This window comes from Heterodontus francisci, chromosome 18 (assembly GCF_036365525.1).
Source record: "Heterodontus francisci isolate sHetFra1 chromosome 18, sHetFra1.hap1, whole genome shotgun sequence".
Taxonomy (NCBI): domain Eukaryota; kingdom Metazoa; phylum Chordata; class Chondrichthyes; order Heterodontiformes; family Heterodontidae; genus Heterodontus; species Heterodontus francisci.
The window spans coordinates 64698891-64722587 of record NC_090388.1 but is presented as its reverse complement, the minus strand read 5'-3'; the positions used below and the strand labels follow the sequence as shown (position 1 = coordinate 64722587).

Here is a 23697-nt window from a genome sequence, read left to right as displayed (position 1 = left end):
GACCCCTCTGCAAGGCCAGTTTTAGGAGCAACCATAAGTGAAGAGTATTTTTAGATGATTTCTTTGTAGATAGTGAACTATACACAATACGTGTTACTGGATCATAGTTGAAAATGTAACAATTCATCTAATGCCATTTTAATCCTGTTAATTTGTATATTCGTTATTGCAATATTTTATTCTCTGTTTTTGAGATATTAGTGTGACAAGTAGAGTGTTTCCTTTCATTTACGGGGGATGTGGAGAGCAGGTTAATCACCACAATTTGTGATGGAACCTGAATCAGTCAGGTTTAGCCGCATATATAAAGTGCCCAAAATTCCAGTAGTGGAGATCAGTGGGTGGTGGGGGGGAAATGCAAAGGAGGAGAGAGAAACAGGTGAGTGTTCTGACCACCCACCTTGTGACCGAGAAATGCTTCAGTGGTGTCTCTTGGGAGTTCCCCAGCTGACCTGGGAATTTTGTCCATTAAATTTGCCCTATGCCCAATAGAACTTGAGCCAGCTGAGAGTCGGTCTGAGCTCCATTGTGAACCTCGTAAAGGCCCAAACCTGACCAAGAGGAAGGAAATCCATCCCAGAGAGGATCAAAAAGCATCCAAAAAGGATCGGTTTCTTTAAATGGTCACCCAGTTGGGGTGAAGAAATTTTAAAAAATGAATTGTACAAATCGGTGCAGGTTGGTTGCAATTATAACATGATTCTGGTGAGATTTGCATAACTTCTTATCCATTTAAAATTCACTGATATCAGAAGACTAAAATTGGAATCATTGTGCATGTAAAGTCACACTTGCTATTGACAGGATTGGCCCTTGATGTTGAGCACGAGTAATATCTGGGGTAAATGTAACAACCAAGTTATGAACTTTTATTTGACATACTACAGCTGAATCTTTTTTTTAAACAAGGGGTCTTGTAAGCATTTGGGAGGGGCGAAGTGGAACATTGATCAAATTGGAGAAAAAAAATTATATCACCCATCAATGTGGGATTCTGTTTACATAATTAGGAAAAAAGTTTTGGAAAGAAAATTAAAAGTTGACAGTATTGAGGGGTTTTTTGGGCGTGTTATCGTTGGGGTTCTGAGAGGTTGCAGAACAAATTACTGAGCCTGGTCATGAAAAGAGGCTGTTAACATCTGTACAGAACATTTTTTTTATAACTGAGGGTGTGTCACTAAATTCGATATTTACCTGTATCTGATGATTGAGCTCCTCACACGTTGGGATGAGTCATTCCCTTCCTGCTATGTCATCAGCATTCCATCTAAATGAAGATGAATAGAAATAGAAACAAATAACAAAATATGATCATGATCCTCCAACTCTGAGTTGTGAAGAACGCTATTTAGGCACATCAAACCTCTATCATTTGACCTAAAATTGAACCTATTTTGGCACAGTTCATGGCTCCTCTTTAAATGGGTTTCTGATTTGTCTCACTCATTGATCATAAATCGTACTTCTAACATTCACACAGATTGGTAGCTCTGCTGATGGATCCAACTAGTGTAACTCCTCTTTAAAGAAATATACTCTGTGAATATTTGAACTAAGTGACAGACGATTTAGAGGAACCTTTTATTTATATGTCTGGAAAGGAAAAACGCATGAGAGGGAGAAAAAAGCCTTTCAACTGGCAATACTTCAGATTTCCTCTTTCTGGTTATGTAAGACCGTTCAGACCAGAATGCTGTAACTCATTGCAAGTAATGACTAGCTTGAAGCATTTTTACAGTGGGAGTTTGTTCCTCTGGATCTGTAAATAAAGACAATCATATGGAATGTGGGAATGTAGATAATTATCTTCATCATCAGTACTATCAATCTGACCCCATTACCTCGCCATTTATAGCCAGGAAATACACGTTAGGAACAAATTGCTTGATTCATTAAGAATTAATCCTCAGGCATTACAGATGCGCACTGTGCAGGCGTGCTAGTTTCATGTTAAATTATTTTATGTTTCGTTCAAGACCATTAAAAATGATTAGCGCTTGAGTTTCAGAATTCAATATAGAAAGAATCGGATATTTAATATTACAGGTTATACTTTGACAGTCTGTAAAGTGGTGTTATGATCACCTGGTTCATGGTTTATATTAATTTTCGAGAGGTAACTTTCAATTTGGGAATTGGATTTTTTTTAATGCAAATGAAAACACCTGGTTTAAGAAGCTGGCAAACAAACCTAGGGTGGTTACCAATCAAAAGGTAGCCCATGTTTATTTAGTAAGGTCGTATTGGGAAGACCTAACACAATGGGAACCTCTCTCAACTTCTTGATGGAGTCAAGGGTTTAAATTATTCATATGATTTCCTAGAACAAAGAGAAGATTTGAAGTTGGAAATAATTTGTTTAAATTGCAATCTGGGACATCCCATTTGTACCACATTGCTATGAGACAGATAATGCAGGGGATGCCTGTTGGGTTTTTGATCTGTGTGCTTTCTGACACTGTCAGTCAGTTGGCTTTTGGACAAGTAGTTGGCTTTTGGAAGTCATTTGGACTCGGGAGCAAAGAGGCCATCAGGAACCAGGGGTGTTTCTGTTTTGAGGCACATCCCTGCTCAAGCTGGGAAGTCCAGATTTAGGAGATATGATACCTCAGAAGGTAGTTACCTCCCTAAATGTGCTCTCCACATAGTTCTCTGTCTCACGGATACACCACAGTGACTCCAGCCGCAACTCAAGTTCCGAAACCTGGAGCTCAAGCTTCTGCAGCAAGTGTCACTGGCAAATGCCACCTGATTATATACTCTCCCTGGGTTCAAACCCAACACTGGGGAGAGCATAAAATGCCCCCCTATGTGATATGCAAAATTATTCCATTTTATATTCTCTCCACTTAAGTGAAGAGATCTGCACTTGCTGGAAGGCACCGTAGCCCCTAATGAAAAGTCATCGACTTGAAATGTTAACTCTGGTTCTCTCTCCACTCGGGTTGCCAACCCTCCAGGATTCTCCTGGAATCTCCAGGAATTGAAGATCAATCTCCACGGCATTGTTGCAAGCACTTCAGGAGAAAGATCAAAGGAGTATTAATGGTGGAGGTTGGCGGGAGGCAGGACTTCATGTAATGAAAGCTCCAGGAATGTATTCAAACTGAGCTGGCAACTGCACTCTCCACAGCTGCTACTTGACCTGCTGAATGTTTCCATTGCTTTCTGTTTTCATTTCAGATTTCCAGCATTGGCAGTAATTTGCCTTTTCTTGGTTTCTGTGCTAATTCTGTGATGTCTTCTGTACTTTAGCTGGACAATGCTGATGAACAAGCGGCACAGATTCGACGGGAACTTGATGGGAGGCTGCAAATGGCTGAACAATTAGCAAAAGTAAGTGTAATGAATATATATTATGAATGTCTGGTGTCATTAGTCTGTTAGCTGTATTTCAAAGAAAAAGCAACGCTTACCCATTTGGTGCACATATCTGAGAGGTGAGGTGCAAAAGTTACAGCAGTGCAGTTTTGGGATGTGATCACGTTGAGGTGACTGAACATCTAACTAAATGTTATTCAAAATCTTGCATATGATGCATACTTCCTGTTCACCAACATTACTTCCTTCAAAATGTTTTGCGTCCACATCTATAATATGTGATGGAATCAGTTGTGAAAAGCTGACCAGGCTGATTCTCTTTTGCATGTAGAAATGCTCGGTTCACCAGGTGCAAAGTGGAGGTCCCTTTTTCTTTCTGGGGTAGTGGGATTAGTCATCCTATATGGCAGCCCCAAATAGGGTTGCCAACGCTAGTTTGATGTATTACTGGAGATTTCATTACACTGTCTTCTGCTTCCAATCTTCCCTCCCCCAAGTTCTCACCATTGGTTGCTTGACACGTCTATCCTCACAGTGCACCGCCTTCCCATGCCAATTGGGCAGTGAATAGATTTTTCATTATCCATTTGGATGATTCTTGACACGCTGTCGAATTTTTTTGTTCTATTCCAATATTTTATAAATAATAAGCAAAAGTGTTCAAAGGTTTTTGTTTTAAAAAACACTATTTATTTTGATTTTTCTCTCTGCAGTGTCCTGCAGATTCATCTTCAATTCCTGGAGACTCCAGGCCAATCCTGGAGTGTTGGAAACCATAGCCCCAAAGCCATTACTGCTGCTTCAGGCCTCTTGGTACTGCAAAAATAGTTCAATTTTTGTCCTATTTCCAGACACAGGATCCCGCTAAGAGCTAGGCCTGTATTTAGAATACATTAGAGTAATGAATTGCAGCCACGAATAAGGGCAATATTCAGGCCCGCTTAAACTTTGGATACACTTCTGACAAGCACCCAACCACATCAGGAGGCAGGCGGTGGATAAACTAACCCACTGTCTTTTGTTTATATAGGTAACTCATGCGCCATTAGCTGTACTTTCACAGTACCACATAGAGAATGTCAGCTGCCCATCACTCTCCCTGTCAGTGGCACCATGATGTACCTCACATCTAGATTTGTTCTAATTCTACTCTCAATGTTTTTAAAGGAGCGAAAATTTCTAAAGTTTGTCCAAAAGGATATGGAAAATATGTACATCGAAGAGCTGAAATCTTCCGTCAATCTGCTCATGGCTAACCTGGAAAGTCTGCCAGTCGCGAAAGGAGGCCCAGAGTTTAAACTTCAGAAGCTGAAGCGGTCTCAGAATTCCTCCTTTTTGGACATTGGAGATGAAAATGAAATTCAGCTCTCAAAATCAGATGTTGTGCTGTCATTCACGCTCGAGGTCAGTTAATTGTACCCATGGGAATGCATATGCCGGTGAAATTATCAATTTGCTGCTGCCAAATTGTTAAATGATTTGTTATCATGTTGACATTTGTAGAAAAACAAGAGTGAATGTGTTCTCTTCTGAGATCCTGCCCCATTGACAGCTGTGTTTGAGCGGAGCTGAGAGAAAGGAGACAAACGTGATTCTTGATTTGGTTTTAAGTGGCCGCAAATGGAACAACTTGCCAGCCACGATCCATTTCTCTTTGAACAGAACCATGAATTTGACATTTTTGGTTCTAATTTAGATAGTCAAGCTGTCAGAAGCTACAGAATTAACGTGAAAAACGGAAGTGCAATTTTTAGCCCAGCAGTAGGTGATCTTTCAGAGTTTGAATTGAGGTGAATTGTCAGGAGTGAAAAGGGGAGAAAGCCTTCAATTACAAAGACAATTTAACTGTACGATTCTTCATCATCTAGCATTCACACACTTGGGGCTGGATTTTACCAAGCCCCCGATGTCTGGCTCCGTGGGCAGGGTGAGGGTCGCTGGAGGATCATTCTGGCATAGTCCTGCCACTGAGGCCACGCCAGGAGGGCCCAGCCTGATCCTCCTGGCGGCAGCGAGGCTCATTGGTGGCCCCCCCCCACTGCTAAAGGCCTGCTCAGGTCGGGAAAAAGAACCCGACCTGAACCCTGCCGATCCATAGCGGACCCGAGCCCGACCCGGTTCGACTCCCTCCAATTTCGCCCCAAGCCCGAGCCGACCCGAGCCTGACCCCACTCGACCCGACCTGAAGCCGACCTGACCATCCCTTTGCTTACCTCCATGAAGCTGCAGCATGTGCGTGATGATGTCATTGTGACATCACTTGCTCACTGTGCAGACTCCCAGCTCAGGTAAGTTTTTTTTTATTCTTGATACTTATCGGCAGAGCACTTACCGTGTGTGTCCGGCCCGACCCGAACCCGCCACGTGTCATCGGGTCCCGTCGGTTTCGTGTTGGGTAGCAGGCCTTTACCCACTGCTGGGTGATGGGATCTGAATTTAAATATTTAAATTAATGAGATGAATCAATTTAAATCAACTTACCTTGGGCCGGCACTCCCATGCCTTCAATTCCCCGTCTGGGGAAAGCAGGTGTGACACTGGTGGGGAGAGGGGAGGAGCTAAGATTTTTATTGAGGGGTTGGGGGTAGGCGGGGTCAAATAGGCATCATCAGTGTAGCGGATGGTGGGAAGGGGTGAACTTTCAACTTTGTGTAGTCTGGAGTGGGGGGGAAGGTCAGAATTTTGGGGGGGTGGGGCGAAGGGCAAATAGTTACTGTAATTTTTATTGCGGGGTTGGAAAGGGGTTTTACAATTTTATTTTGTAAATTTTGGTAGGGTTCACTTTAAAAATTCAAATTTGCTAGCAGGTCTGGCTGCCCTTTAAAAATGGTGCTAGCCCCTGTGCAAAGACAGCTGACAGTATTGCTGGCAACAGACAGTCTGCCCCCTCTATTTAAATGAGTCGCCGCGAGGGAGGTTGCAGCAGTGGCTGCCATTTTTTGAGCTCGTCACCGGGAGCGATGGTGGGCTCTTAAAATCCAGCCGTTACATTCTAACAGAGGTTGCTGGATGTGGGTACTGAGGCCAGTTGTTGCACCCTCACTGCTGCTCTCCTAAGATCAACACAGATGAGAGGGTTCTATAAAGTGAGAGAGGAGCTTTAGCCTCCATCGCTTCTCACAGCACAACAGTTCATTGATTGCATTGCATTATTGGAGCAACAAACTTTTTCAAATGTTTTTGCAATGGTATTACCATGTACAATCTGAAGAACTTTGCAGAGATTTTTTTTCAAGCAGAAGTGTGGCGAGTTAGGCCGTCCACCCAGCGATATAACCCTGCAGCCACCCCACTCTGGGGCAGAGTTAGTTTGATTTGTACGCCTTGGTTGCTGTTGTTAAGAGGAAGGGAAGTGCTGTGCTGTTGCAGTCTATAAAAAGCTGCAAACACATAAAAGGGTAGATGATAAATCTAAGAGGTAGCAGCAGCACAGCGAAGTCTGCAAATGTCTAAAGGAGCAGGAGCTTCAAATGTAGCAGCTGTGGCCAGAAATCTCAGGTTTTCAAATGCCTCAGTGGAGATCCTCATGGCAGAAGTAAGGGCAGTGAATTCTAGGGCCTGAGGAGAAGGAGCCCAATTAAAAAGTTTGTGCGAGTCATTGCAAGACTTAAGAGGGAGATGCCCCTCTTTGTGTTCATTCTCTTTTGCTCTAGGCAGTCTTCTCCAGCAACTAGAGTACAAGTGAGAAGTTCCTATTGCCATGGTGACAATCATTGGTCTCAAAATGTCACTTTGCAGGCTGGAGTGGCTGTTCCTGAAACTTACATGCTACATTAGGATCCTTCTGGTTTGTATGGATATGAGCAAAGAAACACTTCCCTGAATAAAGGTTGGCTGTGCAAAGTAGATTTTGGTGTAGAAGGGGAACCTATGATGAGGATTGAAAATTTTGTATTATAGTATAAGGAAAGATTATTTGTAATTGCTTAACTGCATTAATGGAAAGTTTTCTTTCGCTCACAATTTGGCTGACCTGATTTGGTCATTCAACTTCTTTCTGCACTGTCACCAAGTACACAGGATTTTGCTTGTAGCATTGACACTAGTGTACGTCACCTCCCATTCACCTGGGCTTTTCTTCTTGGCGGGGCCAGTGGGGTGACCTGCTATGGAGTGTAACATCCTTCCCTTCAGCAGGCAGATTCCCAGTCACAGGTATTTTCCCTGCATAGAGTTTCTGCAAATTAGACAATTAGTGCAGATCCTGGAATTCTTTCAAAATTCTATAGACTCTGGAATGGTTCCTGCAAACTGAAAGGTGGTAATTGAAACCCCACTATTTAAGAAAGGAGGGAGAGAGAAGACCTGTTCGTCTATCAGTCTTAGGGAAATGCCAGAATCTATAGTAAAGAATGAGATAGCAGGATGCTTAGAAAATAATGGCAGGATTTGGCAGAGTCAACATGGAATTATGGAAGGGAAATCATGTTTAACAAACCTGTTGGAGTTTTTTGAGGATGTAACTAGCAGAATAGATAAGGGGGAACCAGGGATGTGGTATATTTAGATTTTCAGAAAGCTTTTAATAAGGTCCCACACAAGAGGCTAGTAAACAAAATTAGAGCACATGGGTTTGGAGGGAATATACTGGCATGGATTGGGAACTGGTTAACGGACAAAAAAACAGAGAGTAGGAATAAATGGGTCATTTTCAGGTTGGCAGGCTGTGACTAGTGGGGTACTGCAAGGATCAGTGCTTGGGCGCCAGCTATTCACAATCTAGATCAGTGATTTAGATGGGGGATTAAAAGTAATATTTCCAAGTTTGCTGATAACACAAAACTAGGTGGAAGTGTGAGTTGAGAGGAGGTTGCAAAGATACTTCAAGGGGATTTGGAGAGGCTAAACAAGTGGGCAGAAATTTGGCAGAATACAATGTGGAGAAATGTGAGGTTATCCACTTTGGTAGGAAGAACAGAAACAGAGTATTTCGTAAATGGTAAGATGCAGGGATGTGTTGAACTTTAAAGGAACTTGGTGTCCTTGTTCATCAGTCACTGAAAGCTAACATGCAGGTGCAGCAAACAATTAAGATGGCAAATGGCATGTTGGCCTTTATTACAAAAGGATTTGAGTATAGGTGCAATTATATAGAGCGTTGGTGAGACTGCACCTGGAAGTATTGTGTGCAGTTTTGGTCTCTTTACCTAAGGAAAGATATACTTGCCGTAGAGGGAGTGCAATGAAGGTTCACCAAAGTTATTCTCTGAAGTTTAGAAGAATGAGAGGTGATCTCATTCAAACATACAAAATTCTTGCAGGGCTTATCAGGGTTGATGCAAAATGGATGTTTCCCCTGGTTGGGGAGTCTAGAACCTTGGGACACAGAATAAGCGGCAGGTCATTCAGGACTGAGATGAGGAGGAATTTCTTCACTCAGAGGGTGGTGAATCTTTGGAATTCTCTACCCCAGAGGGCTGTGGAGGCTCAGTCATTAAGTGTGTTCAAGACTGAGATTGATAGATTTCTACATATTAAAAACATCAAGGGTACAGGGATAGTGCAGGAAAATGGTGTTGAAGTAGAAGATCAGCCATGATCTCATTGAATGGCGGTGCAGGCTCGAATGCCTGAATGGCCTATTCCTGCTCCTGTGTCTTATGTTTTTAAATACATGTGGGATCAACATGCAAGGCTTTGGATGGGTGTCATCCCACTTCAGTTTGTGGTGCACCCAATTGTACAATCTAGCATATTGTTTCTTCTGTGTATGAAATTGGCAGGTTATAGTCGTGTGACGCACTGACCTAAAATACTTGCTGTTGATGAGCCAATACTGTACCCACCTTCACAGATACAGCGTCGCCAGGAAACCAAACTTTCCTGATACAGGAAACAGCCATATCTTACCCTTTACTCCACTCTACACAGCTATTTCAGTGGCCTCAGGTTATACTGTAACAAAAGGAGCAAGTTTTATCTCAAAAATTTATCCTTGTTCTTTTGAGAAATCGACTGCAGTAAAAAAAACAATTTGTTGTAAAACAGAGCTTGAAGAGGAATTGGTCAAAAAAGAGAAAACCTGCAGCTGCTGTCAGTCACCTCTGGTCTTATTTTAAATAACCCACATGTATCCATTTTTATACAGCTGCCCCGTCACACAGATGTTAATGATACTCTGGAGCACTACATTGTTCTGCTCTGTCAGCTTGCTTTCCTGTGTAGATTAGAAAAGGTTAGTGGTCAGAGTGAAAAGCTGAGGTAAGAAATTAAATGGAATAAACAGCAAATAGGACATTATCATAGTAAGTGAAATGGAGCTAAATCCTTTTAACCACTTAACTGGTTTCCCAAGAATTGCGACATTAGGATCAGGATTTCTTAAGCTGCAGATGAAAGCAATCACCCATCGTAAATGTTGTGCTGCAGCCCCTATTTGAACTTTCACTCGACAATCAGTCAAAACAGAAACAAATGCATAAGGGCTAGGAATGCAACCTTTACCCAGTACTTTCGATGCCAGGGTTATTCAGGTGCTACCCTTGGTCAATAGCATGAGGCCAACTCAGTTGAATGATTTCTGGCATTTCTGCATGTAATACTCATGATGCATCTTGAAATGCCAGGTCCAGAAGTTCAGGTGCTAGATGCAGGTGAAGGGCTACTGGGTCCCCATTCATAAGGTTTTCTTGGCAGGGAGTGTAGGGGTTGGGGGAGTTTGGGCACTGGATAAGGCTGCCAAAGTTATTGATTTTGTTTTGCTGATGTGCTGCTCAGGCACTTTATAGGGCAGCTGCACAATTTGAATATTATTTTGGGGGAACCTAACCAGGTTTGTGCACAGGTTCACGTCAGTCACTTGCAGTGGCCTGTGCTGGACACCATGTGTACCTTGCAGGTCTCAGTGCCTGATTTCTAGAAGGTGAATGCCCAATGTGTTGGGTGCCTGCCATCAGTCCCATTTTGTACATAAGTGATTTAAAACTTGGATTCTTGGCTTCCAGTGACATCTCGCAGTGGATGGCCTTTACTGTTGTAACCCAAACTTGGGTCCATTTCTTGAGATCAGGAAAATAGTTTGGTGCATTGGATCATGCTTCAATATATCATTTAACTGAAGAGGCTAATATTGGATGTTTGGTAGATGTAACATTTCTGCTGATGACTTTTCTTTGGCAAGGGTGTATTTCCATACAAGATCGCCTTTACAAATGTAAAATCAATTTATGCCTCTGGCAATGAATTTTTTGAGCTGCTGTGTAATTGGCTTTAAACAATCTTCCCACCCCCCAGAGCAGTTGTTATTTGAAATAGAAGCCCAAACTAAAGCAGTTAATGTTATGTCTGTTAACACATTTCAGAGTGACATGAATATCTCTATGAATGGCATTGAGGAATATTCTGAGAAGTGCAGACAGTGACACATGCCCCTTGAAATTTGATGGTTCGTAAGCTGCTGGGACCATGGAAACACTAATGCCAAGAAAGAATATTGGTTTAACATGTGTGATATAGAATGTAAGCTTCAGTAGAAATCCTTCTAGGGCACTTTTATATTTTTGATTAGACTCAATGATAGCCCCACTCAGCTAGAGGTCTGTGCCCAGGCACTGTTGTGTCATCTTTACTGCACCTGTTGGAAGACCAGTAGAAAGAGGCCAATGCTTTTTGTGTCTCTGACCTCCAGCTAAGCATCCCTAAAACTCACATCCTGGCACCATCCATGATGCAGACATCAATGCCTTCATCTAATAATGTGCAAGTGTATAGTGCTTCTGCTGATGTCTGTCTTAAAGTAGCAAAAAACAATATATTTTTTAAAGATCTTGCCTTGCTGTTCCTGAAGCCTCTTTATTGTATATTTAGATTGTTATAATGGAAGTTCAAGGGTTGAAATCAGTGGCACCCAATCGTATTGTGTATTGCACAATGGAAGTGGAAGGTGGAGAAAAGCTTCAGACTGACCAAGCAGAAGCTTCAAGGCCACAGTAAGTCATTCTGTTTTGATCTTGCACACTTGTTTTGTCTATAGTGAATTCTGAACATCATTACCAGCTACTTTTCCAGGTTGCCACCAAACTCGGGTTTTGTTCATGTATGACGGTAGAATACCAGTTGAATCAGGCAGGATTTTTGGTGAGGATATTTATGTCCATGTACCATTTGGGAATTGTGTGCCATGATTTTTTTTTCATTAATAACTGTTGCATCAGTCTCAATTCATCATACTCTCAAATGATACTTACTTTGCGAAGTGGGCCTACATGTTATATTATTCATGCAGAGAAGATCTACACTAGCCATGTTGTATTCGACGGTAGTCCTTAGCTATTGCATATGCACCATCACATGTTATCACTGTTCTCCCTGCACTTTCTGAAAATTTTTCTTCAGTCATCTTCTCTTGAAGCATTGACTTATTGCTGTGGTATGATTCTATGGATACCCTCCAGTAACTTGTCTGCACTACCCGCACCCCTGGTTTCATCTGTGATCCTAGGCTGACAGGACAAGTTTTTTTTTATTTGTTCGGGGAATGCGGGCGTCGCTGGCTAGGCCAGCATTTATTGCCATCCCCAATTGCCCTGGAGAAGGTGGTGGTGAGCTGTCTTCTTGAACTGCTGCAGTCCTTGGGGTGTAGGTACACCAACAGTGCTGTTAGGAAGGGAGTTCCAGGATTTTGACCCAGCGACAGTGGAGGAAAGGCGATATAGTTTCAAGTCAGGATGGTGTGTAACATGGAGGGGAACTTGCAGGTGGTGGTGTTCCCATGCATCTGCTGCCCTTGTCTTTCTAGATGGTAGAGGTCGTGGGTTTGGAAGGTGCTGTCGAAGGAGCCTTGGTAAGTTGCTGCAGTGCATCTTGTAGATGGTACACACTGTGCATTTGTGGTAAAGGGAGTGAATGTTGAAGGTGGCGAATGGGGTGAAAAACAAGCAGGCAAAGGTTATTCAACCATGTGTGGCATCATAATTGAGCCTGATCCTATCCTTACCTGATGTCCATACACATGTTGTTCCGACGAGGATAACAGAAGCACTGACCACTTCATTGCAGCCCATCCACCACCTTCAAAATTCACTCCCTTCACCACAAATGCACATTTGCAGCAATGTGTACCATGACAAAATGCACTGCAGCAACTCACCAAGGCTCCTTCAACAGCACCTTCATCCTCCTCAGCCAGGCACCCTCAGGCCAATTGAGGCAGCCCTGGCTGAGACCAGATACCTCAGTACAGATTGCGCCTGGGACTTTGTCTGCAAAACATAACTCACTCAGTAAACTTGCTGAGCCAGCAGGAGGGCAGCAATGTGGCAAGAAAACTTACACCTACCAGCGAGTGTGTGCAAGATATTTTTAAGTTTACTGTAAGGAAAATAAACCTGTGGCAGCTGTAAAGAGGAATCTTTCTTATTATCAAACATATTCATAATACATCACAGCTTTTAAACTGTGCAGTGATCTCTTTTAGAATCTTCTTATACCACCAGGAGAAAGGAGCTCCCAGGGCTTTGAAAGCTCATTGGATTAGTTTGTAATACACACCAGTTGAACAAAAGGTGTTGCTGTGTTATTCTCTGTGTTGAATAGGAACAAAAACCAGAGCAGAGATGTCAGCTGAGTCATTTTGAGGTTCAATATTAAATGCAAATTGACCTTTTATGCCTATTTGTATAACTATAGCTTTTCAGAATGATGCAGTGCAAATATGGCCCTCTTTCTATCTAAATACACAGAACACATCCAGCAATTGGGAAATAAAGAATGATCTAGTGGGACACTAATAAGTATTTATTTAATTGGTATTTTCATTAGTAGTCGGCTATCAAAATAAACATCCTCTGTTTTAGGTATTTACTTTTTTTGCTGAATGTGTTTTGCAAGGCTTTTGGATACATTTCTGGAAACATTTTTCATTGATATGACTGAGTGAAGTGTAAAGCTATATTGTGCAGGGCACCATCAAGGTGGAAAGATTTTGAGGCAAATCAGAAAGTGACTGTGATGCTGCAGGTTAAATAAAAATGAGATTGTTTGAGAAAGGAAAGACTTAATGAGATGAGAAGGTCCACAGTTTGAAATGCTGGGAATGAATGAGTCAGAATAGAAGACAATGGAAGTGAGTTTTGGTTTCAATTCCTTGAGGTGCCAGAGAAGAGGAATATGCAGGATTGCTTAGTTGTAGCTTAGAAGGAACTTAAAGAAACATCTATCACCCAATTTCCTGCTGATGCTGTTACATTTCCTACTGACTATGTTTGCCCTTGTCTCAAACCTGTCTCAAAGTGTTGATCCCTCTGCCTTTTGAGAGATTGGAAAAGCGCACATCAGGACAAATGCTTAAGATTATGGTATCCAGTCATATCGCATGATTCATTGTTACAACCCGGATCACGCTGTCATACGTTTAGATATTGGGAATTGAAAGTAAAATTCTGGATGTAAGGGATGTGGGGGGTCACTTAGAGCAGACCCAAAATTTGGAACACCGATTTATATCCCACTTACATAGTTAGCTCCAAGAATTATTCCCCTGCCTACTTCCATCTTGCACAACAAGATTTTCTCCTTCATCCCTGAGAGGTCATGTCAACGCCTTATCATGGCTCTCAGATATCTTAAAGGTCTTCGCAGTGAATTAATTTTATATGTCGTAATGACTGTTGTGTTGGCAAATGCAGTTCCCATTTTTGCACACAGCAAGATCCATAAATAAAAGAAAGAAAACAAAGAACTTGCATTTATATAGCACCTGTCATGACCAGAGGACCTTCCAAAGCATCTTACAGTCAATGAAGTACATTTTTTTTAAGAATAGTTCCTGTTGTAATATAGGAAACATCTTGTGCAGAGCAATGTGATAATGACCAGATAATCAGTTTGGTTATATTGGTTGAGGAATAAATAATGGCAGAACTCCCCTAATCATCTTTAGAATACTGCCATGGGCTCTTTTATATTCACCAGAGAGGGCAAATGGGGCCATTTATCCAAAAGACAGTACAGCACTCTCTCAGTATTGGACTCAAGTGTCAGCCTGGATTTTGTGCTCAAGCCTCTGGAATGGGCCTTGATGTACAACTTTCTGACTCCGAGATAACCGTCTCAATTTCCCATCTCGAGGGAAATTAGGGACAGGCAATAATGCTGGCCTAGCCAGTGATGCCCACATCCCATGAATGAATAAAAAAAAGAAAATAGTGCTACTAGCTGAGCCACAGCTATAGAAATTAGATCAATGTCCAGTTAATTTGTTTTTTGATTTGTTTTGAGAGTGATTGCATAACTGAATGCCTCGTAAACAGAATGCTAAGGGTGCAAGTGCGATTTCTCTGGTAAGTATTTCTCAAGCTGAAATTTAGTTTAACATTTAGAATTGAACTCGAACTTCAAAACTGTAAAAGAAACTGCAAGCAAGTTAAGATACCTAGTTAATAGAAACTGCTTGTCAGTGGCAGTTAAGTCAGCTGAAAGTGGTTGTCTGAATAGGTGCTAATTACTGTAGCAGGAAGCTGAATTAACAGCTGTAACTTGGGTATGAGTGATAAACTCTATACAACCTTACTGGGGAAACAGATTAAAAGGCAAGACAGTAGAGAGGCAATGGCAGACATTCAAGGAGATATTTCATAATTCTCAACAAAGATATATTCTATTGAGAAAGAAAGACTGTACAAGAAGGATAAACAATCTGTGGCTAACTAAGGATGGTATAAAATTGAAAGAAAAGGCATACAATATTATGAAGATTAGTGGTAGGCCAGAAGATTGGAAAAAATTTTAGAAACCAGCAAAGGATGACTAACAAAAAAGGATAAAAATAGATCATGGGAAAAAACAAACAAAAAATATTAAAATAGGCAATAAGAGCTTCTACTGGTATATAACAAGGAAGAAAGTACCTAAAGTAAACTTTAGTTCCTTAGAGGATGAGACTGGGGAATTAATAATGGGAAAAAGAAAATGGCAGAAACTTGAACAATTATTTTGCATCTGTCTTCACGATAGAAGACACTGAAAGCATCCCAATAATAGTAGAAAGTTAGGGGCAAAAGGGAAGGAGGAACTTAAAACAATCATTATCAGTAGAGAAAAAGTACTAGGAAAACTAATGGGACTAAAGGCTGACAAATCCCCGGGACCTATGGCCTGCATCCTAGGGTCTTAAAATCTTAGTAATCTTCCAAAATTCCCTAGATTATGGAAAGGTCCCAGCGGATTGGAAAACTGCAAATGTAACACCCCTACTCAAGAAAGGAGTGAGACAGAAGGCGGGGTGGTATCGGCCAGTTGACCTAACATCTGTCATTGGGAAGATGCTGGAATCCGTAGTTGGTAGCAGGACATTTAGAAAATCATAATGCAATCAAGCAGAGTCACATGGTTTTATGAAAGGGAACTTGTGTTTGATGAATTTATTAGAATTCTTTGAGTATTTAACAAGCAAAGTGGATAAAAGGAAACCAGCAGATGTACTGTAGATTTCCAAAAGGCATTCGGTAAGGTGCCACATAAAAGATTACTGCACAAGATATAAGCTCATTGTGTTGTGAGTAATATATTAGCATGGATAGAGGATTGGCTAACAGGAAACAGACAGTCAGGATAAATGGGGCATTTTCAGGTTGGCAAACTAACTAGTGGAATGCCACACGAATCATTGCTGGGGCCTCAACTATTTATGATCTATATGAATGACCTGGATGACAGGACATAATGTATTGTATCCAAATTCACTGACGAAATAAAGATAAGTGGAAAAGCAAGCTGTGGCACAAAGGGTTGAATTTTCCTGGTCCCTTGTTGGCAGGCTTGGAGGTGGATGGAATATAATGCAGGAAAATTTGACATTATCTACTTTGGTAGGAGGAATAGAAAAGCAAAATATCATTTAAATGGAGAGAGACTACAGAATGCTGCTGTACAGAGGGATTGCATGCCCTCGTACTTAAAACACAAAAATTTAGCATGCAGGTATAGCAAGTAATTTAGAAGGCAATTGGACTGTTGGCTTTTATTGCAAGGGGGATGGAGGATAAAAGTAGGGAAGTCTTGCTACAACTGTACAGGATGCAGGTGAGATGACACCAACAGTACTCCATATAGTTTTGGTCTCCTTATTTAAGGAAGGATATACTTGTCTTATGAGTGGGTTGGTCCTATACTCATTTGGAGTTTAGAAGAATGACATGTGACCTTATTGAAACATATAAAACTCGGATGGGGCTTGACCAGGTAGATGCTGAGAGGATATTTCCCCTTGTGGAGGAATCTAGAACTAAGGAGCATCGTTTCAGTATAAGGGATCTCCCATTTAAGATGGAGATGAGGAGGAAATTCTTCTCTGAACGTGGTGAATCTTTGGAATTTGCTACCCTGTAGAGCTGTGGAGGCTGAGTCACTGAATATATTTAAAGCTGAAATGGACAAACTTTTGAACTATAGAGGAGTCAAGTGTTATGGGGAACAGGCAGGAAGGTGGAGCTGAGGCCAAGATCAGATCAGCCATGATCTTATTGAATGGCGGTGCAGACGTGAGGGACCATAAGGCCTACTCCTGCTTCTATTTCATATGTTCTTAAAAGGTGCAAATTGTGTTTTTTTTTAGTTGTACCATTGTTACGCATGTTGCTGTCATTTATGTGAAGTCTAGTCTGCCATGTAATCCACAGTGCCAACCATCAAAGCCATTACAGAAGAGCTTCAAGTAGACATTCACCATGTTAATCACTGACATCAATGAGCTACTATTCAGCAAATCCATGGCTGAAAATGGAGACTGGGACCAGCTTACCACCCCACCTGCACAACCCACCCTTCCTGGGCTCTCAGAAAATATCAACTAGAGTTCAGAAACACCTAAATCTTGTGCCAACCCTCCCAATCTCAAGGAAGGTTAGCAGCTCTTTGAAGGTTTTTCAGTTCCAACAATATTCCTCTTATCTAGCCCAGTGGGAAGCTTGCAGGATTCAGTGGATCCAGAGCCCAACATGAGAGAAACAGTTTGCCAGAATAGATGAATCATTCTATGAGGACCCAATTATGTCCTTCCACCTGCTGACCCCAAACATCACCTCAATGACCAATAATGACTACCTGCAGAATTCAGCAATTCTTTGCAGATTCCAATGTGAACCAACTGGTGGAAATTCTTCATCCACAATACAACTGACCCCAACAAATATATAAGTATATGCACAATACTCACTTCCATGACAAAAGGCATTGAGGCCTGAAGGTTATCATGCTGCAGATATTCTGTTCATGCTCCCACCTTCAGCAATTCTGAACTGCAATTACCATGACCAGAACTGGCCTTGCAATTGAGGAATAGCCAACTCTGTCTGGGAGATTGTAGTCTTCTAATTTCTGCAGTAACCAAAGCATTGGCTCACCATCATCTAATTGAATGGCTAAATGAACAGGCTTGAGGAGCTGAGTGACCTACTGCTGTTCATACGTTCCTATTCCGATATTCCTATCCCAAGCTTGTATTCTTGCCCCTTCACACTATTCTGGTGAAGAGCTTGCGATTTGTCCCATTCTGTTTTTCTTAATAGATAAATTAATGGTTAAGTATTGAACTGGGTATTTTCAAGGACAATTACTTCTATAGAATAGGACTGTTGATTCCGATAACTTGGGATGAATTGAAATCTTAAACTGTGTTAGAAGGAATTCGGGATGCGTTTGTTGTCCCAATAATTGGCACTTCTGGGAAGATTGTGAAAATGTTTCCCAGATGTTATCTGCTCTTCACTTGTCAGTAGATGGTACAGTTCAAATGTCAATGAAATGAACAGTGCATGTAAGGAACCTGACACTGTTTTTATATTCCTTTTGGAGGAGTTTAATAGTGGATACTGAGCGAGGATCGAGGAGAGTCATTTAGGTTCCTTTCTTCAGTATTTGCTTTTTAACCTGGTCATGTTCTTTTCAGTCCTGCAAAATGAATTTAGGTCCTAAATGTGTCCTGATTTGACTTTTTTTTCATGCAACTGAAGTCAAATCGTCACTTTTGTCTGGAAGTACAGAGCCATGGCCTGCTGGCGAAATTGTTTGTTAAACTGATTAAAATTATGGAAGTGAACCTCCGCATATTTAGAATTTTTGTTTTGAAGCTAAGACTCAACATTAACTGTAGATTTGATCAAAGGATCAATTAAAAAAAAAGAAATTCATGGTCATATTCCCCTGTTGAATAGATCTTTTAAGCAGAATCCTGGTCGCATTCTATTCCTTTGTAAATAAATGAAACACTTTTTTTTATTAAGGCCCACGAGAAAGACAAAGGCAGGATACCACCAAAGTCAAAAGGAGCAGGAGAAGATGAAGTAACTCAATAACTAGTAATTTGGTGATGCCAGGCTTGCCATTCAAAGCTGAATGGTCTCCTCCTGTGCCGTAATGACACCAAGTCTCTACGACTCTATAACAATGTCCCAATAGTCAGAAGCCCTCCCTCCTGCACCATGTCTCAAGCCACGCAATTATCCTCCCTATTTTCCTATTTCTAATCACGCTAGCACGTGGCACTGGGTGTAATCCACAGATGACTACCTTCGAGGTCCTACTTTTTAACTTCCTTCCTAGCTCCTGAAAAATCTGACTGTCATTGGCACAGGCGTGTACCACAACTTCTGGCTCACTCTCTTCCCCCGTGAATATTCAGCACCCTCTCCGTGATGTCTTTCACCCTGGCACCAGGGTGGCAACACACTATGCGGAACTCATGATGATGGTTACAGAAATGGCTATCTGCACCCAACTATGGAATCTCCTTAACGACTGCATGTCTACTGTTTGCTGTTCCCTCCTGTGCAGTCCCTTGCCATGGTCTGGACTGCACTCCTTCAAGGTGTCATCACTCCCAAGAGTCTCCAACGTTGTGTACTGGTTTGAGAGTGTCACACACCCTAAATACTCCTGCACCTCCTGTCTCTTACTACTCTTCCAGATGGCCGCCCATCTACTATCCTGAATTATCACTGCCTGTGGGGTGACCACCTCCTTGAACGTGCGATCCAGTAAACTTTCATCCTTCCTCATGCTTTGCAGTGACTCCAGCTGCTCCACAAGCTTGGAAATCCTGAGCTTGAGCTTAAGCAGCTGGAGGCACTTCCTGCACACATTTGTGGGAAGAATGAAAGGAAACAGAATCCTTGGCGCTGGCTTTGGGCTACAGATAAGTTATGCGCCAGCCCAATACTTGATGGATAGCTGCTGAAGTGGAGGCAATGTTGCGTAAGGTGGTTCCAAGAAGGTTTGCCCTATTTGCAATGTGATATCATCTCATAGGTCAACATTTCATCTTTCCTGCAAGGAGAGGCAGCCCAGGCCTTTGCTGTTTCTGAATGTCCTTGCAATACATGTCTCAGCACTGCATCTGTGTCTCTACTGATGCAAAGACTGACAAGACGAGTACATGTGCCAGGTCCTGTTGGAATGGTTGATGGCATCTTGTTGAGTGTGGTCAAATAGGCAACACTGGATACTCATCACCCTGGCATGCCCTCTTTCATGGCATGCCACTGAAAGCACGACATTCTTGTTATTGGGGTGTATCTAAGGGAGCTTCTCACAGTTTGCTCAATTAGACATTCACATATCTCAATGTTTCATTTGGGGTCTGCTGGTGCTACTTCCTTTGAGAAAAGGGAGCCTCCACCAGCATTATATCTGCCCAAACTAAGTTATTTCACCTCTGCCCACTGATGCATATATCCATGTAATGGTGTGTGGGAACCTAACATCCTTCATGCTGCCTAATCTGGCTGACATTCTTCTGTAAGTCTTCTTCCTCTCCAATCAAACGAGACCTATCATTGGCAGACCCATTGATGTCAGTAGTGATGCCAGTGGTAAAAATAAATAAGTTACGTCAATTGGCACAAAGGCTCAAGACGCAGTGTGCCAACAGGGAAAAACCACAAAAATTAAAGGAACTAATTAAGATGTTCCAAAAATATACTTGTGAAGCTTTTCCATGACATCTTGATTGTTTAGTCCTGCTAAAAATAAATTTAGAATGGACGTGCTTTACATCAGGCATCCTGCACACTCAGAAATGGAAAGACTGGTTCGCAGATCTAATGACCCTGAATTAATATTAAAATTAAGTTCCCACTTATTTGAGACAAGTACATTTAACTGCCCATCGATTTCTGGCAGGACAGGACTTGAGCCTTACTTCTTGCATTGGTTGCCCAATAACACCCAAAAATCAGGGTAGTACCGGAATAAAAATCTTGTCTAAGATGTCTGTCAGAGAAGGCAAATTATTTAATATATGTTTTAATATATTGTGTAAGCCAGCCTGGTTTCAGGAACTTTGTTGTTGGTGGTAATTGAATAACTGGTCCAGTGATGGACAATGGGCATTATGTTCATGAATTCAAACATTGGTCCATCAGACATAAGAATAGTTTTGATTCCTGCAAGTGATTATGTATATGTGCTTGCAGACTGGGAGAAATGAGCAAATTCCTTATCCTTGGTGGTTGACTCATTAGAGAATATACTGCAGAATAAGATGGTTGATATCTCAAGATTAACACCTGTGGCATGAAAGGCTTATTTTAGCGAAAACTGCTTAATATTTGTTCAGTTTTCAGTATTTCAACACAAAAGCAAAATACAGCGGATGTTTTAAGCAAGTACAGAGGCAGGGCAAGCAGGAAGGAGGCAGAAATAACAAAAGCAAAGGTATGTGCTAGGGCGAAAGGCAGAAGAGATTAAATTGCTAAAGGGATGATAGTGCGAGCAACAGGGCATTGTAGTGGGACAAACAAAGAAACAAAATATTGATCTTGAGGAGGCATAACTGAATAGCAAAGTCATGACCAACAGCTGATGTCTGAAACAGTGGTTATGCTCTGAAATTGTTGAAATTAGTGTTGAGTCCAGAAATCTATAGCGTGCTAATCATAAGATGAGATGCTGTTTGTTGAGCTTCCTTTGAATTTTGTTAGAGCAGTGTAGGAGGCCAAGGACAGAGATGTCAGATTGGGAGTGGGGAGAAGAATTAAAATGACAGGCACCCAGAAGCTCTGGGTAAAGTTTGCAGACTAAATAAAGATATTCCAACATCTGTTTCTGTACCCATTTAAAATTGTACTATTTAGTTTATATTGTCTCTGCTCTTTCTTCCTACCAAAATGAAGCACGTCACACATCATATCTCCCTGCATTGTTTCATCTGCCATGTGCCTTCCAGTTTCATCTGTGTGACCTCCTGAAGCTTGTTACTATCTCCTGTCTGTTTACATTTCTGAGTTTTCTGTCATCTGCAAACTTTGAAATTTTGCCCTGTATCCCCAAGCCTAGGTCATTAATATATATCAAAAAGTACAATGATCCTAATATTGACCCCGAAGAAACACCACAGTATACTCTGTCCAGTCAGTAAGAGTTTTTTTTTGAGGCTGCAGCTAGTATGGTGAATAAGAGGAAACCAGTGGATGTAGTGCATTTAGATTTTTCAAAAAAAAGATGCTGCACAAAAAGTTATTGCACAAAATGAGAGCTCATGGGATTAGGGGTAATATATTAGCATGGATTTAGAATTGGTTAACAAACACAAAACAGAGAGTAAGTCATCTTTAGGTTGGCAGACTATTACTAGTGGCATGCTGCAAGGATCAGTGCTTGGGCCTCAGCTATTTACAATCGATATTAATGACATAGATGATGGGATCGAGTGTAATGTATGCAATTTCACTGACAATACAAATTTACATGGGAAAGTAAGCCGTGAGGAAGATGCAAAGAAGCTGCAAAGGGATATGGACAGGTTAAGGGAGTGGGTAAGATCATGGCAATTGGAATACAATGTGCAGAAATATGAATTCATCCATTTACGTAGGAAAAATAGAGAAGCAGAATTTTTTAAATGGGGAGTGCATGGGAAATGTTGGTATTCAGGTGGATCTAGGTGTCTCTGTAAACAAATCACAGAAAGCTAGCAGTGCAGGTACAGCAAGCAATTAAGAAATCTAATTAAATGATAGCTTTTATTGCAAAGGGTTAGGGTTAGGAGTATAAGTGTAAATAAGTGTTATTGCAATTGTATAGGGCCTTGTTGAGACCACATATAGAGTACTGTGTACTATTTTGATCTCTTTACCTAAGAACAATATACTTGCCTTAGATGTGGTCACATAGGGGTCAACAATTTAGGATTGAGAAATTTATTCACTCAAATATTGTGACCTTTTGGAATTCTCTACTGCAGGGAACTGTGGATGCTTAATGGTTGAGTATATTCAAATCAGAGATTGATAGATTTTTAATACTAAGGGGATCAAAGGATATGGGGATAGTACAGTGCAGCTGAGGTAGAAGATCAACCATGATCTTATTGAATGGCGGAACAGGCTAAGGGAGGCCAAATGACCTACTTCTTAGGTCCTTATTTCAGTCTGGAAACCAACCATTCACCCCTACACTCTGCTTCCTATCCCTAAACAAATTTTATATCCATGCTAAGAGCAAAATACTGCAGAAGCTGGAAATCTAAGTGCTGGAAATACTCAGCAAGTCTGGCAGCATCTGTGGAGAGAGAAACATAGTTAACGTTTCAGGTCTAGTGAACTTTCTGTTCTGGTGACCTGAAAGGTTGGGCTGCATTTTACGAGCTCGTCACCGATCTCGACGGTGAGCTTCTAAAGTGGCGGTCCGCACCGTCGTGGAGCTGCCGTGATATTTAGTGTGGCGGCTTATTTACATGGCCGAGGCAGTTGGCTCGCCCCCGATGACGTGGAGGGGGCAGGCACTCCGTCCCCGACGATGGCGTCTGGCGCCACTGTGTAGGCGCCATTTTTAAAGGGATTCCAGCACTTCAGTGCAATTTAAATTTTTAAAGTTACAGCAGTTTAAAAATTAAATTGAGAAATTTAATAAAAGCTTCAATCCCCTCTCCCACCCCACCGCCAATGACTAGACAATTTATTAATTGCCCTCTCCCCCAAAAGAACGAACTTTGCAGCCCCAACCTTGCCCCCCTCCCCGCCCCCCCCCCTCCCCAAAGTTGATAACCTTTTACCTTCAACCCCTTCCCGCCATTCCTTCCACCAATCAGAAGAGTTTTCCCGGCTCCCCCTCCCCCACCCCCCCCCCACCTTCCGTCCTGAAAACTTACCTGCTCCGCCCTCCCCCTCCAACCAGTGTTCGGCCTCAGATCTTCGAAGGCACGGGAGTTCTGGCAGCCAGCTGGAATATTGCAGCAGGATGGCCGTTGCGATGAGGTAAGTATTAATTAATTCATTTAAATAAATTACCATATTTTAATGATGTTCCTGGCGCCGAGCAGCGGAGGGGGGGCTGTCACGAGTCCTCGCAACCACCGGTAATATGGGGCAGGGCATTCCTGGTTAAAGCCCGTGGCGGGCCTCTTATTGAGGTATTTTCCGCGCCCTTTTCCCCCCACCCCAC

At 41.9% G+C, this 23697-nt stretch overlaps 1 protein-coding gene across 2 annotated transcripts in view; it reads left to right on the top strand.

The window, feature by feature from the left end:
- The window catches only part of LOC137379688 (calcium-dependent secretion activator 2-like), a 796052-nt gene that overhangs the window by 329412 nt on the left and 442943 nt on the right, over positions 1-23697 (top strand). For both annotated transcript variants that reach the window (XM_068050896.1, XM_068050894.1), the window contains exons 4-6: positions 3256-3336; positions 4489-4725; positions 11128-11249. In XM_068050896.1, the coding sequence (XP_067906997.1) occupies positions 3256-3336; positions 4489-4725; positions 11128-11249 (440 nt within the window). The remainder of the gene's footprint in view (positions 1-3255; positions 3337-4488; positions 4726-11127; positions 11250-23697) is intronic.